This window comes from Drosophila ficusphila, unplaced genomic scaffold (assembly GCF_018152265.1).
Source record: "Drosophila ficusphila isolate 14025-0441.05 unplaced genomic scaffold, ASM1815226v1 contig_791, whole genome shotgun sequence".
Classification (NCBI taxonomy): Eukaryota; Metazoa; Arthropoda; class Insecta; order Diptera; family Drosophilidae; genus Drosophila; species Drosophila ficusphila.
Genome location: NW_025064737.1, coordinates 28,234,178 through 28,249,322, shown reverse-complemented (window position 1 = coordinate 28,249,322; position 15,145 = coordinate 28,234,178). Strand labels below are relative to the sequence as shown.

The 15,145-nt window shown below is 45.4% G+C and overlaps 3 protein-coding genes across 9 annotated transcripts; 1 reads left to right on the top strand and 2 right to left on the bottom strand.

Moving 5' to 3' along the window:
* Nucleotides 1-12: 12 nt before the first annotated feature.
* LOC108086823 (MICOS complex subunit Mic19) lies at nt 13-1,345 on the top strand. Its single transcript, XM_017183868.2, is given in 4 exon segments — nt 13-134; nt 222-387; nt 643-752; nt 755-1,345. Coding segments are annotated over 3 exon segments (669 nt in total). The 5' UTR covers nt 13-134; nt 222-260; the 3' UTR covers nt 1,187-1,345.
* A 163-nt stretch (nt 1,346-1,508) lies between these two features.
* On the bottom strand, nt 1,509-5,130 carry LOC108086820 (alkaline phosphatase 4). Its single transcript, XM_017183863.2, has 4 exons — nt 4,766-5,130; nt 3,169-3,410; nt 2,115-3,078; nt 1,509-2,052 (listed from the first exon to the last, which is right to left on the bottom strand). Exons 1-4 carry the CDS (start codon nt 4,920-4,922, stop codon nt 1,637-1,639), a joined length of 1,779 nt encoding a protein of 592 aa, XP_017039352.1. The 5' UTR covers nt 4,923-5,130; the 3' UTR covers nt 1,509-1,636.
* Nucleotides 5,131-6,831: 1,701 nt separating this feature from the next.
* On the bottom strand, nt 6,832-12,711 carry LOC108086862 (serine/threonine-protein phosphatase 2B catalytic subunit 1). 7 transcript variants are annotated; one of them, XM_017183919.1, is made up of 13 exons: nt 12,468-12,711; nt 11,804-12,119; nt 10,326-10,657; nt 10,158-10,269; nt 9,741-9,886; nt 9,458-9,675; nt 9,306-9,399; nt 8,869-8,994; nt 8,729-8,810; nt 8,412-8,486; nt 8,039-8,123; nt 7,876-7,973; nt 6,832-7,536 (listed from the first exon to the last, which is right to left on the bottom strand). In XM_017183919.1, exons 2-13 carry the CDS (start codon nt 11,970-11,972, stop codon nt 7,214-7,216), a joined length of 1,860 nt encoding a protein of 619 aa, XP_017039408.1. In that variant the 5' UTR covers nt 11,973-12,119; nt 12,468-12,711; the 3' UTR covers nt 6,832-7,213. The 7 variants fall into 7 exon arrangements, with proteins under 7 accessions (XP_017039408.1, XP_017039409.1, XP_017039410.1 ...); XM_017183920.1 differs by having other exon boundaries at nt 12,545-12,711; XM_017183921.1 differs by having other exon boundaries at nt 12,556-12,711.
* Between the last annotated feature and the right edge of the window lie 2,434 nt (nt 12,712-15,145).

The window sequence follows — 15,145 nt, the reverse complement described above, 5'->3', positions numbered from 1 at the left end:
GACAACACTATTGATAAACTCTGGCCACTCTAGCAATCAGCTGACATCGATGTTTTTTAGCGATTTTCGTGCTACCGCGTCAAGGTCACTCTAAGCACGTCTTTTTTGTTGGCCCGTAGTTTTTCAGCGAAAAGGTTAATAAAATTGCCAAAATAAACAAAACTGAGGATGGCTGCATCTAACAAAAACCTGCGACAAATTTATAACCGTTTTCGTTACAGGTTTTGCAACAGGACAAAGCAAAAAAAGACCTTCAAAAGATGGGAGCCCGACAGTCTCAATCCCGCGAACCCCGATCCGTTTCGATGGAAAACCCAACTCCAGCCGGCGTTATTGATATATCCGATGATGTCGTCAAGCGGTTAAAGGCAGGAATCTCCCAGCAAGGTAAACTTTCCACTAATATTATTGAAGAATAGCCGGAAATCCGACATTGAACACTGCCCTGTGTTATGCAACAATTGTCAAAAAGGCCGATTGTTTATGCCAAATACAGTAGAACTCCACTACTGATGTCTGCTAGATTTTGACATTTTTATAAATTCTATTTTGAGGGGATAACACGTTTTTTAAGCAGTTAACGGTTAGATTGAAGGGTTTTTTCAGCATACTATTATTGATTAATTTCGATCTGTGTTTTAGCTCGCGAGCACGCCGCCGCTGCGGAGGATTCAAAGCCAGCGTCCAAGCCGAAAGCTGCTGCCAAGCCAGCCACATCCTCGCCAGCTCCTGCGCCTGCTGCTCCTGTCCCTAAGGGGGCTATCCTGCGGCGGTTCCCATTTATGTGCAGGGAGGCGGACACACCATTAGCGCGGCGGATGTGCAGCGCCAGATGAACCAGGAGCTGGTCAAGAACGACGAGCTGTGGAAGGAGCGCATGACGAAGCTGGAGGAGAACCTCAAGAAGACGAACACCATCCTGGAGAAGGAGTACGCCAACGCAGTGGAGAATGTGCACAAGCGATTCGTTAGCACCGCGTCCACACACAAAGTGCCTCCCTGCCAGGATCTTAAGTCCCAACTGCTCGCCTGCTACCGTGCGCATCCTGGAGAGACCCTGAAGTGCATGGAGGAGGTGGCCCAGTTCCGGCAGTGCATCGATCTGCATCGCGTCAAGAAACTGGATGCGGAACCAGAGGCTCCAAAGGCGGCTTCCAAGACTACCGTTCCTGCCAAGGCGGCCTAGAGTCTTAGGAACTCTCTTGTCCTGATTTGTTGAGCTTTTCTTTAAGGCCCCTTGTGGGTTTTGTATAAACGATGGATCGAACGATTGGAATGCACTTCGAAAGCTTCAGCGCGAGAGTGTCATTGCGAGCATTAGTAAACTAATTTAAATGAATCAAAATAGCGAAGTTTTAATGACGGGAGTTTCCTATTTATGTTCCGCGTAATACAAAGTGGCACGAGCGATGTGAAAGGATATAACATTTCAAAATCAGTTTCATAAAAGTGTAAAAACTTTTATAGGAATCCGTTTTTACCTTTTCCAAGACTCAAGTAAAACCCAGTTTTAAAGTTTTAAATGTATCTATTTTGTAAATAACAATGATCACTCCCTCTTTCGCTCACTCACATTCAACAAAACAATCCGTAAAACTTAGTCTTTAACTACAAGTATTAAAACTCGATCTATTAATTACAGCAAGAAGCCGAGTAGAAAAGCCGCTGCGGGGGCAGTCACCATGGGAAGTAAAGAGGCTCCCCAAGAGGTGGCACTACTTTTCAGATGATCTTCCGACTGTTCGTCATCATCCTTTGCCTGCTTGCAGGAGTCATCAAAGTCCTTGGCGGGGCCCAGGCAGCCGGCATAGCTCATCACATAGGCAAGATAGTTCTGCTCGAAGACCCCGCGGATCAGACTGGAACCAGGACCATAGGCGAACACGGCCACATCCTCGCCCCCGTGGGTTTCGTCCTTTCGCGGAACAGTGGCCAAATGCCGATAAGTGGGGGCAGCGCGTTCCTCGTCAGTGAATTGCTTCAAAGGCATCCACATATTGGAGCTGTTGTGGGGCCGCGAATCATTGGCCAAGTGATCCCAATAGCCAGGTCCTGTAAATGCAAATGGTTGTACACTCTCTGGTATTTATGACTGTAAGTTAGATGTATCTTACCATTGGCGTACGAGATGGTCTCGTAGACCATGGGGTCGTTCTTCTCGTGCGAGTTGGCTGCTCCCAGGATATCGGCTCCTCGGAGGGCGTAGCCGTTAAAGGTAACCGCGTGGGAATGATCCGCTGTGACCAGGATCAGAGTTTTCTCGGGATCAGTGATGTTCACGGCTGCCTGGATGGCCAGGTCGAACTCGTAGAGTTCGTGGAGAGCAGCGCGGGCATAGTTCATGTGGTGACCCTGATCGATGCGACCTCCTTCCACCAGGAGCACGTATCCCCGGGACGCGTCACCTCGTTCGAGGACCCCTAAAGCCACCTCGGTCATTTCCTGCAGGGAAGGCTCCCCCTCCTCCCTGGCCACGGAGTAGGTGATGTGGTTGTTGCGGAACAGGCCCATCAAGTGGTCCACCTCCTTGACGTCCAAGTCGAGCAAGTCCTTGCGGTTGTGCACCAACGCTGGCGGCACAGAATCGTTGGCGTGGTGGGCCAGCCACTCGCCAGGAAGATTCCTGTTATCCCCGCGCCTGCAAATGGTCTCCGTGGGTCCTTCGAAGATCGTAGTCCTCACCTCCGAGGCATTTAGGATGCCCATCGGGGACATTCCTCCTCCCAGGATCACATTGAACCGATTTCCAGGGGCGTTCTCCACCAGCTGCCGGGCAATATCCACATGCTTGCCCACCGACTCCGAGGGAACCTCCGTGTCGCACTCCCAATCCCTGTCGTAGATGTGGGCGTAAGTGGCGGCGGGCGTGGCGTGGGTGATCCTGGTGGTGGTGACAATTCCGGTGCGCTTGCCCGCCTTCTGAGCCCACTCCATGATGCTTTCGACGCGACCTTGCTGGCCATTCGTCTTCGAGCGGGTGGCATCCATTCCGATGGCTCCGTAATGGGTTTTCGATCCCGAGAAAATCGCCGTGGCCGTGCCAGCCGAGTCCGGAACCTGTTTGTCCACATTGTAGGTCTGCAAGTGAATGGCAATCGTTAATATTACCCTATAACTTTAAGTATTCCCTTGTTTCGAAATTCGAATTGTAATTCCAACGCCGTTTACCTTCGCCATTCCGGTGTTGGGGAAATCATCGAAGACCAGTGATTCCTCCTCCCCATATCCGTGCTTCAAATACTGCCCTTTGTAGATGCGACCCGCACTGATCGTGGAGATGCCCATGCCATCTCCGATGAAGATGATGATGTTCCGGGCCTTTTTCCGGTAGGAGTGCTCCTTAACCCGCTCCGCCTGCTTGATCGTCTTTTTCAACTGGCTGAGACCCACTTTGTGCCAGAATTCCGCATCTAAAATCGGATTGACAATATGAGAACTAATTAAAACGAAATCGGAATGGAAATCGTTGGTTTAGTCACATGATACGTATTAATTGCCCACCGGCAGTAAAATCCAGTTGGCACTTAAACGTTTCTAGTTTGACTTTTAAATCACTTTTTTCCAGTCAGGTTTTTCCACATTTTGTTGGAAAAAAAACCCCTAAAATTCCTTTTTTTGATTTAATGAATGCAATAAAACTTAATATGTATAATTTTCTCATTGTTAAATGTAAGGAAGAAATTTCTCAACCGAATAATATTTAATCTACTCACTCGAGTTTACATTTATCAGTATATAATTATATTTCAATGTAGGATAGAATTTTTTCAGCTAAAAATATTTAATGTATTCACCCAAATTTACATTCCTCAGTCTGTAATTATATTTCAATGTAAGAAAGAAATGTAACGAAGATATTTCTCAGCTTTAAAATTTTTAATTAATTCGCCCGAAATAACTTTCCTCAGTCAGTAATTATATTTCAAAATTTAATTTAACTAGATTTTCCTAATTATACGACAAGCCTGTGTTGTAAAAATGCATAAATCATATTTTTGAGACCTTTGTTCGTAAAAAATCGAAATTATCCACATTAACATGATCTTGCCACCGTAATAAATACATTTTGGGAGAATGTAAATTAATTTTTGGCCTATTATGACATTTGCACTTCCCTGTCACGATTCGGAGCGTGCGTTCATTGATTTTTTTTTGCGGTGATGATTATCGCTTTGCGAATTGTAATTAATATTCAACTGAGGTAGCTTAAGTATGGGGGAGCATATGCCCACCCACCACCCACCGCCCAGCGACCTCGACACTGAGACAGGTTACAGTTAGCTTCACCTGTTGACTGCTAATTTTGACTTTTCAATGAAATTAAAAGTTCATGACTGATCTGTTTTTTCTCTACTGATATTTTTTTTCGGGTGATTATTTTTTGAGGTGACTGATCAACAAATTATAGGAATGAAGTAATTGTGGTTTCGAGCTGTTACATATTACAGTCCAATTAGTTGTGGTTTTTGTTCCACTATTTTTTATACTTTATGGTCGGAATTTTTTTTCATTTGCGGTTTGTTTTTTTTCTGTCACATTTATTTACTTAGTTACAATGACCTTTTTATGTAGTAAACGTAAGTAACTTAGATGTAGCAACCTTGATAAGTTTAAGTTCTCGTTGCATAATAGAACTGGAAAACCATAAATGTTCGAGTAATTTAAATAATTTCACGTTCTAAGCGTAATGCTTCAGTTTGGTATTCGCACGTTTGGTTGGAAATTTTCCAATTTAGATACGTTGTAATTGGCAGCTCAGACTTACCTTCTGGCTCCCTGGCCTTCTCCACTTGAAACTGGGGTCCGATATCGCCTCCGGCACTCAGGGTTCTGATCAAAGGAGGTGGTTGGGTGGTGACTGCCGCCCGGGACATGGCCACCAGGCCACCAAAAAGTACTCCGACCAAAAGCAGGGAATGCATTTTCGTTAAGACGCACAAATCGCGATTAATTGAGAGCAACTATTTTCGGCGCGGTTGCGGATTCTATTTAAATGGGGGTTTATATCACAGCTCAGCTTGAGGCGCAGATTCTTTCAGGCCATCGAGTTGATTAGAAAGAGCGCGGAACGATTGCGTCGTCTCGGGGTTGTCTGGGAATCTGTCCCGAGTGGATCTCAATTAGCGACTAACACCGAAGTCAGCCGCAAGCGCCGTTATATGGCGAATTATCCACCCGCCGATCGGCAGACCCGAACTGCCAGCACTCACACATGGGGAGAACGATCGTTCCGGCAGTCGGGGATTAAGCCCGGTACTATATCCACAATACAACCACACACTTTGCAGTCGCTTGGGGGGTTCAGACACGTACAACATGTCTGTGTAATTTAAGTGACTAGTTATAGTTTTTTAACAGCAGAAGTAAAATTATTTAATCGCAGATTATGCAGTTCGTATTCAAAATCGTATAAACACTAAAGTTATAATACTAAAATAATAAAATAATTAATTGTACTATTTAAAATCCGTTACAGGATACTCCGTAGTCCGCAGAGCGAACTCCAAAAACCGATTAAGCAAACTGCTTGCGCTTGCAAAACGTTTGTCTCAATTTAAATTAAGACTCCGCCGAGATAAATCCATAAAAACGTGCAAAGCCTTTATGAACTAAGGGTCCCCGGACCATAAACACATTTTAAACGATCGTTCCTCTGCCGGGCTCTGGCTCGAAGTCTCCCGCGGATCCCGTGCCAATGAGCTGATTTACGGCGGAACTTGCACGTGAAGCGGCTGCTGGTCGGCGTTATCTTCGCATTATCTCGACCGATGTCTGCAGATGGAATTGCGGTGCCGTTGTTTGTCTTCCGCGGAATTGATAAACAGAATCAAGGGGCACCCTTAGCGTCACACATTGCGTATGCGTGCTATTTGCACTCTCCTGACTTTGGGCCGCCACATCGGTAAACTTTGAAAAGAGTTTATCTTCCGTTTTAACAGGCTCTGCTCTCGGCGACCCCTCAATGCCACTTTAATCCCACAAACAGTGATCTGTTTATAGAGCTAGGCCTCTTCTTTATTACTACATCTGAGAACACAATGGAAATAGGCGCTATTGTCGTAGGTTTATGTTATATTTAGTACGACGTGTCGTACCTAGATTTATGTGTATGATAATCACGGTTTACTCTAGTGACCGATTGACTGAGTACTGACTTTGAGTACTGGAAAAAATAGTCATTGACTTTGTGATAATATTGTATGAATGCACTACTATGAACACTCAATAGAATGACACATTTTTTTTTACTCATTCCCTAAGATGAGATGAGTCTTTTTAATGAATAACTCCTTCCTTGTTTTAATGTTAAATTGTATGACTTGTTGTCCCTGTCATTTATAGCATGATTATGAACACTTAGCCTTTCCATTTTTAGAGAACTTTCATAAGTGCTTGCAAGAGACGAGAGGTGAGATCAAAGTCAATATTAATCTCGACAGTTGATGCCATTGTCGCAGACCAAGTTTTATGGGAAACATTTGGTCTGGCGATGATAGATTGTCGACACTCTGCGTTGTAAATCTTTATCTGCTCCCTCAGGTTGTCTGAACTTATCTTTATTGCAACAGTTAAATTGAAATAAAATATGGGGAAACTTCCACCGCAAATGACGTTCACTCCTCCACTGTTTGCACTTCGTTAATTGTTATTACATCGAATCGCGTTGATCTTTAACGCTTGATTAGCAAAGCACCAGAGATGTGTTTACTTATTTGTACTCCATTGCAAAAATTGGTTCACATTAAAAGTTGTTTTCGTTTACCCAACTTAGTTGCACAGAATTCTATTTTCCCCGATTTTCTACCCATTAAAAATCGCAGCAAACAATAATTTTGTTGAGCTATTTCCAGCCATTTTTTATTCAACGGATTTTCATGTCGCGTATAAATTTCTTGCTAATATTGCAGGTGAGTATGGGTGTGATTTGCCTCGGGATTTTCGCGGAGAGATTCTATAACGTGTGCACCGACAATCGAAAGCTGTGCGATCGAAGGTCCACTCTTTTTCTTTGACTAGTATTAGGAGAAGTGGTTTGTATAAAAATTTAACTAAAGCTAAGGTCGGGCACTCAATTGAATTTTCATAAGTTGCAGAGAACTTTCGCGGAAACTTAATTGTGTGCCTGATCTTACCATAACAAGGAGTACAACTAAATGGGGAACAGAGTCCAAACGAAAATAATAAAGACATCATTGAGCAGGGGGTCCACCCACTAGGAGAACTTCTTGGTGGTGAATCCTGCCCGCACGTTGCTGGTGGTGGCCGATTTCACAGTCGTCCTGCTCGTTTTGGTTACGGTTGTGGTGTCATTACTGCTAATGTTGCTGATGTCCTTTGTCGTCGTGTTGCTACTGTTGTTGTTGTTACTGTTGTTGTTGCTAGTGTTGCTGCTGCTCCTTGTGACCGTGGTGATGCTGCTGCTGCTGGCACTCATCAAAAGCGGACGGCGCGGCGGCATTCGTTCGTTGACCGCATCCAGGCCCTTGGCCTCCGCAAAGGAGTGGATGTGCGAGGATGCGGTCAGTCCTTGCAGAGCTGGGTTTCCAGAAACGAAAGGGAGGAGCGCCATTAATAACCATCAATAGCAGTGATTTAGAGGAAGGCTCAGAAGGAGCACGTCCCTTAAAGTTGCTCTACATCTTATTGGGGAAAGTCTTTAATTTAAATCAGAATCAAATAAACGTTTTATCGATGGGAGCTCGATAAATGGCAGACATAATTTAAAAGTTTCCCATCGGAAAAGTTGTTCCTTGATCTATTCACAAAGTATTGAGTAAACAATTAACTGGGAACTTATTGATCCGAAAAAGCCGCAAAGTAAACAGGACACTTGACAATCTAAGACCCGGGGAAATGACCCAGGCAATGACTTACCCTCCTTGAGGGAATCCCTTCCGCCGGACAAGGCGCCCACTGGCAAGGCGCCCGTGGGCGTGAGACCCTTCAGCTGGAGCACGCTCTCCGACTCCTCCCTGCGGGGTGTTCAAACAATTGGTTATATGAATAGAATCCGGGCTTTCCCGAGGACAATATGCACCTGAGAATGGAGAAGACGCGCGACATCTTGCCGATGGCCCGGATCTTATTCCGAATAATCTCTTTGCGCAGCGCCGACATGGAAGCTGCGAATTGAGGGCTCGATTAGACGGGGTCTCGTGGTTCACGGGGAAATGGAATGGAAATCAGCTGGAAAACTCGCGGAAAAGCCGATCAAAGCGCGGCGCAAAGCTATCACTAAGCTCTTCTATGTTTGTATTCTTTGGCTCAGGCGTTCTTGTTGGCTCAGGCGTTTTTGGCAGTAACATTCGCATTCGCTTTGGCATTGACATTGGCATTGGCAGTAGCAGTGGCAGTGGCAGTGGCTGTATTTGCTGGCTTTAACTTGGGCCTGCGCTTAACACCTGGCTTACCTGGCTTACTGGGCGTATTATTGTTATTGTTATTACTCGCGTTCGCCGGCACGAGCACAATTTTCTTGCGGAGCTCTTTTTGTCGTGTTTTGGACGTGTTTTGGGTGGAAAGTTGGTTGGTTGGTTGGTGTCGGTACATACATTATATTATGGGTGGTAGTAGATTGCAGTTGTCGTATTTCGGTATTCGGTATTGTTCGGAAAAATGTTTAATAGAAGATTAGTTCGTGGCTCACGGGTGCGCGAGCTGGCCCACAATAACCAAAGCACTACGACACTCACACACAGATCGCCGCGGGCGGCGCCCCCACACTCACCTTCCTCCAGCTCGTCATCCGGTCCGGCGACCAGCTCGTCGTCCGAGCAGATGTTCAGGATGTTCACCAGCATCTCGGTCACCTTGAGGGGATTTTTGATTAGAATGTGGCACACTGAAGGGTGTGGGGCATCCTATTACCTTCTCGCCCACGAAGGGCAGCGACCACGTGAAGACGTCCATAAAGTTGGGCAGCCAGTAGGGATGCGGCGAGCAGTTGAACTGGCGGATGTTCATCACGTTGTTCTCGTACTTCAGAACGGCTGCCTTTGGTCAAAGGGGTTCGTTGGGTTGACAAGCCAGCGCGAGCGGAGAGAGAGAGAGAGAGAAGGGTGGGGAATGGGGAGAGGGGAGAGAGGGGTCCGGAGAGAGAGAGGGAAGAAGAGAGGCTATTGCGAACACGGCGCGATTTGAACTCGCACCAGCTCGCAGTGCAGCCAAAAAGATCTCGTTATTTAAAAATAGCCAAGGAAGGAACAACAACAGCAAGATAAATAAACAACCCAGAAAGGGAGGGAAGATGGGCAGCAGCGGTAGAGGGAGGGCGAGAGGGGGAGGGAGGGGGAGAGATGCCATACCTTGTTGTTGTAAACATCCAGATAATTGGGGGCGGAGAAGATGGTGATCAGGGAGGGGAAGCCCGTAACCTGGTTCTTTCGGTACATTCGGTAGCTGGAAAGGATTGATTTGGGAAGAGTATTTAAGGAAAGGAAACTTGAGTAAATCTTACCCAGCATCCTGGGCCTCGTGCGCCCTGACGATCGAGAGCAGGTTGTTCTTCTGCAGGAACTCGCAGCAGGCCGAGTAGCTGAAGAAGTAGGAGCAGCCCCTCACCGAGTTGTGGGAGAAGAACTCGGTGGTCTTCTCGTTGCCGAAGTCCTCGAGGGGATCAGACCAGAGCAGGTCGCACATGGGCCCGTAGGCCGGCGGCTCCCTGAAGCGGTTCAGCTGCGGAAAGGAGGGAGGCACTTGTGGTCAACTGCAAACAGTTCAGCGCGGGATTGCTATATTACCGTCTTGATGTCGTCGAGCGTGAAGATCTCGGGCGACAGGCCGCCGTGGATGCAGAGGAACTGCTGGTTGAGGAGGGCGGCGAGGGGCAGGCAGTCGAACGCCTCCATGCAGGCGTCGTAAATACTTTCCGAATACTTGATGATGCCTGCAATGGGCCACATTCGCGAATTAATGAGGGAGGAGAGATTTATGGCCTGCAGGCGCATTTAAAAAGCCATTTAGTGCCTATGACAGCACTCGTAAAGTGCTCGAAACGGCTCGCCATTCGAATATTGTTTGTAAATCAACAGGAGTCAAATTAAATTTAACGAGGGAGCTTGCAACATCTCAATTTGCAATTAGTGCAATTAAATAATCTACCATTATAGGTTTCAGTTGTTACTTAAGATAGTGGAATGAACATGCTTGAAACTTACACTCCTGCTTGAAGGTGAAGTACTCTGTGAGGTGCCTGCACTCGTGGTTTCCCCGCAGCAGCGAAAGGGTGGTGGGGTAGGTTATCTTCAGGGACCACAGGTAGAGAACGCACTGAAATCCAAGAGTAATTGGTGGTTAAATGGTGGGAAGGGTTGAGTTTACTATACCTCTATGCTGAAGTAGCCCCTGTCCACGTAGTCGCCCAGGAAGAGGTATCTGGTGGTGGCCGGCGGACCGCCCACTTCAAACAGCTTGACGAGGTCGAAGAACTGGCCGTGGATGTCCCCGCAGACCGTGATGGGTGCCTCCACGTCGATCATGTTCTTCTCCTCGCGTAGCAGAGCGGCCCCCTCGGTGATGATCCTGAGGGCCACCGCCTCCTCGATCCGCCCCTCCAGCAGGAAGTGCTGACGCAGGGCGTCGAAGTTCGGTTTTCCGGTCTTCGGATCGTCGTATACCTCGGACATGGTGAGTTTGTGGGCGGGCGGTAGAGGCACATCTGAGAAGAACACCGGAAGAAAAAATTTTAATTATGAACTGGAATTGGGTTTTATAACGAAAGATATAGTTTAAGCCAACGAGAACGTTTCGTAAAAGTTGTTGCCTACTTCTTGGCGTTACTCCTAATTCCCCTGCTGAACTCTTTTTGCTTCTCTAAATCCATACCCCTGAAAATTTCAAGTGTATGATAGCATTGATAGAATTGTAATAAACATTGCTGTCTGATGGCGATGTGGGTTAACGAGCTGCTGCAACTTAGCGCCAATATTCGGTTTGGCCGCTTTTCTTGGCCCGCCAATAAAGAAAACCAAAATTCCGCCAGATGCAGCCACATGAGGTTCGTACGCTAATTACGAAATTTGACTGAGTGAATATAAAAGTCGAAAATTGATTGGCGCACACCAAAACAAACGAACGTAATCACACTCACACACAGCTGGCAGAACACACACACATCCTGAAGTCAGGGCGAACGCCATTTTTAATTGTCATAATTCGGGTAAATGTCTTTAATTTTGACGCAGTGGCCTATAAAATGCCAATGTGCTGCAGTTGTTGTTTGTTATGGGTGCTCAGCGATAATTAAATTTATTTTTATTGGCCCAATAAACCTAAGAACAAAAGCAAACGCCGCCTTCTCATTAAAGGGTTTCGTCAACGATGTCAACTAAATCATTAATTAAAAAGACATGTTAAATTTATGGCGGAAGTAAAGAATTTATGAGTTATAAAAGTTAGGTTTCGGGAATATTTAAACATCAACAAAAAAACGTAAGTGATTTTATATTTTTGAAATTCGATAACACATCAAAAAAAAAAAAATTGTAAAATTTTGTATCCCAAAAATAAATTCTTTTTTCATGTTTTAATAATACTAATTTTCAGGGAAGTGCAAGCATTCAATTGTTTTAGGAATTACATGCATGAGTTCCTGTTTTAAATACACCCTATCTCTGCTCAATGAAAAGTTCAAAGAAAACGATTTCAGAAACCCTCAGTTTTGACATTAACGACGGCGCTCAGTGCATCGAAGTGCCATTGAGGCATGATCGCATGTCGTAAAAGAACCGAATTCTAGAGGCCCGAACTCGTGTTTGGCCCGATTCATGATTGGGGTCAAAACACCCCTACATGGGGATCTTACCATCGACCATGCGCTCCCTGGTCTTTGTGTACTGCATTTTCTGTTTGTTTCCGCTGGGGGCAGCCGCGGCTTTCGAGGAGCTCGACGAGGACTTTGTGGACTTATCAGAACTAGAGCTCTTCGAGAGCGACGACTTCCTCGTAACCGAACTCCGCGTGGAGGTCGACATGTTGCTGGATTATTTATTTTGCAAATACCAGATATTTGTTTTTGTTTTTATTAATTTTTTATGTTCCGCTGCCGTGGATTTTGTTGCGAATTCTCGGCGGGTATATATTGTTTAATGGCTTAATTTTTGCTGGTGCTGAAAGTGTTACTAGCACAAGAATTTAGAAAATTATACGCCTTTGCCTAGCGTCTTTATGGACGGGACACAAACATACGGCACACAAATATATTTAGGCAATAAATAAAACTTGTTGTTATATTGTATAGCTGTGGACTTTCTTGTATTTTTAGCCAGGCAATGCCAATAGCGAGATAGAGACAACTTTCGCTCGGCGCACACGAAATAAATGTTGAACGATTAATATTTCAATTAGCTGCAATTATTCAGAGACGTATTAACTTTTCATTAAGTCATCACATTGTTTAGCGAGTACTTTTGGCAAAGGGCAGCGCTTCAATTGAGACGGAAAATCGCTCGACACTTTGCGCTAATTACCCACAAAGCGGGCGCGAAACCAAAATAGCGCTGGGTTTACAAATAGACGGGCAGACAGATAGGCACACATATATCACTTTGGTCACACTTTGTTTGCTGCTTGCTGCTGTTATTATTATTATTGTTATTGTATTATAATTGTTGTTTTCGGGATAATCCTGCGGGTGCTTTGGGGCCTTAGTCTCGACGATTTCGATTTTCACGGGACACGACGCAACGCATTTCCCAAGTTGGCGCGACGCGATTTTCCTCGAAACTGAGCGAAATTCGTTGGCATCGTTTGGCATAGAAGACCAATTTGAAAGCCGAAGAAGATCGGCCGAGATCGGCGCATCGCTCGCCCTTGACTCCCACTCTCCGCCGAAATAGAATATAAATAAACCCCTCCTCTCTCGTAGGGTTCCGTCTATCTGCTTTTTTATTGGGTTAATGTGACACACGCACTTCGTCATCCCCGCCCTCTCCTCTCCTCTTCTCTCAGCAGGCTGCCCTTCTGCGATCGCCGACCGACGACCAACGACCTTCACAGACATTTACACATCTGCGATGTGTCCACCCCGCCCCGACCCCCATTTCCCATTCCCCGATTCCCCACTCCACAGCCACATCAACATCCGCTCTCAATGATTTTCAACTTGACCGTGATATTGATTGTGTGTGCGTGCGCCGTGCGTCTGTGTGTGTTTGCCAGAAATTGGGCGCCAATAGGTGGGTGTCGCTATAATTATAGTCTTGACTTTGTGCGCGCCTCGTGCAAAAATATATTCGTTCTGCAATCAGTGGGGTATATTCAGATTCTGCTTCGATTGGAACATAATCTGGATAAAGCAATTCATCAAAAATGTTATAGCTTAATTGCTTTTAAAATGTTTTAAATTTGTACTTTAAGACCCGCGATTCGAGTTGCACATTGATTTAAAAGGGTATTTGAGCTTCTGCAATCCCATTCAATCTCGCGATGGTGGAACCAATTTCATGCAACTTTTATGCGAAGCGTGGCGATATTTTAACAACAATCTGTGTGGATGGCCACATAAAAAACACACTCACAAACAGTGTGTGTTTGTGCCGTCTTCTCAATGTTTTTTGTCGCGATGGTCAATTGATATGTATGGCTGGTGAAACGCTATATCGCTCGCAGATAGTTCCATAATATATGCTGCGAAGGATGATGTCGCCCGATTTGGGGCACTCGGAATCGCCGTCGGAATCCATTGCAATGCCAATGCACTCGCGCTGCCGAAAATGCGCATCGATGGCACTTGGATTTTCGATTTGGCAAAGAGCAGAGACGATTTTACTTTGACGCCCCCGCAAGTCGAAATCGCAGAGAGACAAAAGCGAGTCACACGACCGCCGCAGACTAGAAAGAAATCTTTCCGGTGCTAACCAGTGGGTGGCAAGTGGGGCGGGGGGTGGTGTGGGGTCCAAGGGGGCCGTGAGTGGTTGGAGGGGGCGTGGTGGGGCGGGAAGGGCAGCGCGATGAGAGCACTGCATTCTCGTCGCGAAAATTTGGCAAATGCGCTGACAGCTCGGCCAGTCCAGCCCCCTGTCCTTCTGGGAGTGTCCAAAGATTATATGGGATTATACTAGGTGAACTAGAAGGTTTGTTAAACTCTCGCATATTTGTCAATTTAAATACCCAGGAAAATAACAAAGGCTTTTGTTTCAGTTCTTAAAGGCCTTTTATTTATATTTATGAACTCTTTTAGTATATGGTAAAAATGTCTCACACTTGATTCGACATTAATAGAGAAATATGTATTTAAATAAATGGTATTTATTATCGGATTATTAATTTTAATATACGCATTTTAATTGACGTATGAGGAGGTATCAGTGCTTTTCCCCACTTTCTCAATTAAAATCGCATTCCGATACGGGGCTATTAAAATAAACCGCACACATCGTTGGCAGCGTATATTTGGCGCAATTAAGGAGCGAGGGATCGCGGTCTTCTGGCCGAGATTAAGTGGACGACACTCGCAATTGATTCACCGCTAAATTAAAGACTAGCAGATTGTCGTCTAAACCAGAGCAATTGGTTTCTGTGTGTGGCGTTCGCCCGAAGACTTGCTGAATAATTTGCCAGTCAAGTTGAGTCAAGTTGTTCGCATTTCAGCGCCTGACACTTTGAACACCCGTTTCGTCATGTCGGCGTGTCACAAAGTCTTCTGACTGATATACTTTCCTATTTTCTATTTTTTTTTAGAAATAGCTAAGTGCCAAAATAGCCGCGCACTGGCCAAGTATTTTTAAAACAATGTTTTTTATGCTCGCACGCAGAAGCCCAAATTGCTCGCTTCCTCTCCGCTCAAATAAACAAACTGCCACCGAAATAAAAAGATAATATTGACACGTAACGCAAACATTTCATTCATTGTTTGAACTTTTTTTGGCCATCCCGTTTGTTGTTGTTTAGTTTCTGGTGCTGTATAAACAATTCATTTGAATTATGTGACCACAGGCATGGGGTTATGTGTGAATGATGGCCGATTTGTGGGTTATTTAGTGTCCAGTAAAAACAAACATTCAAGCAGTCACTTCCACCTAGGGATCTATTATTTAAAAGACTTACTTTAATTAATTTTTAAGCAAACAATCGGGAGGCTGGAACTCTGAAAAAAGCTTAGCCGATTCTGCTACCAAAAAAAGCTTTGCAAACCGAACAGCTCAGC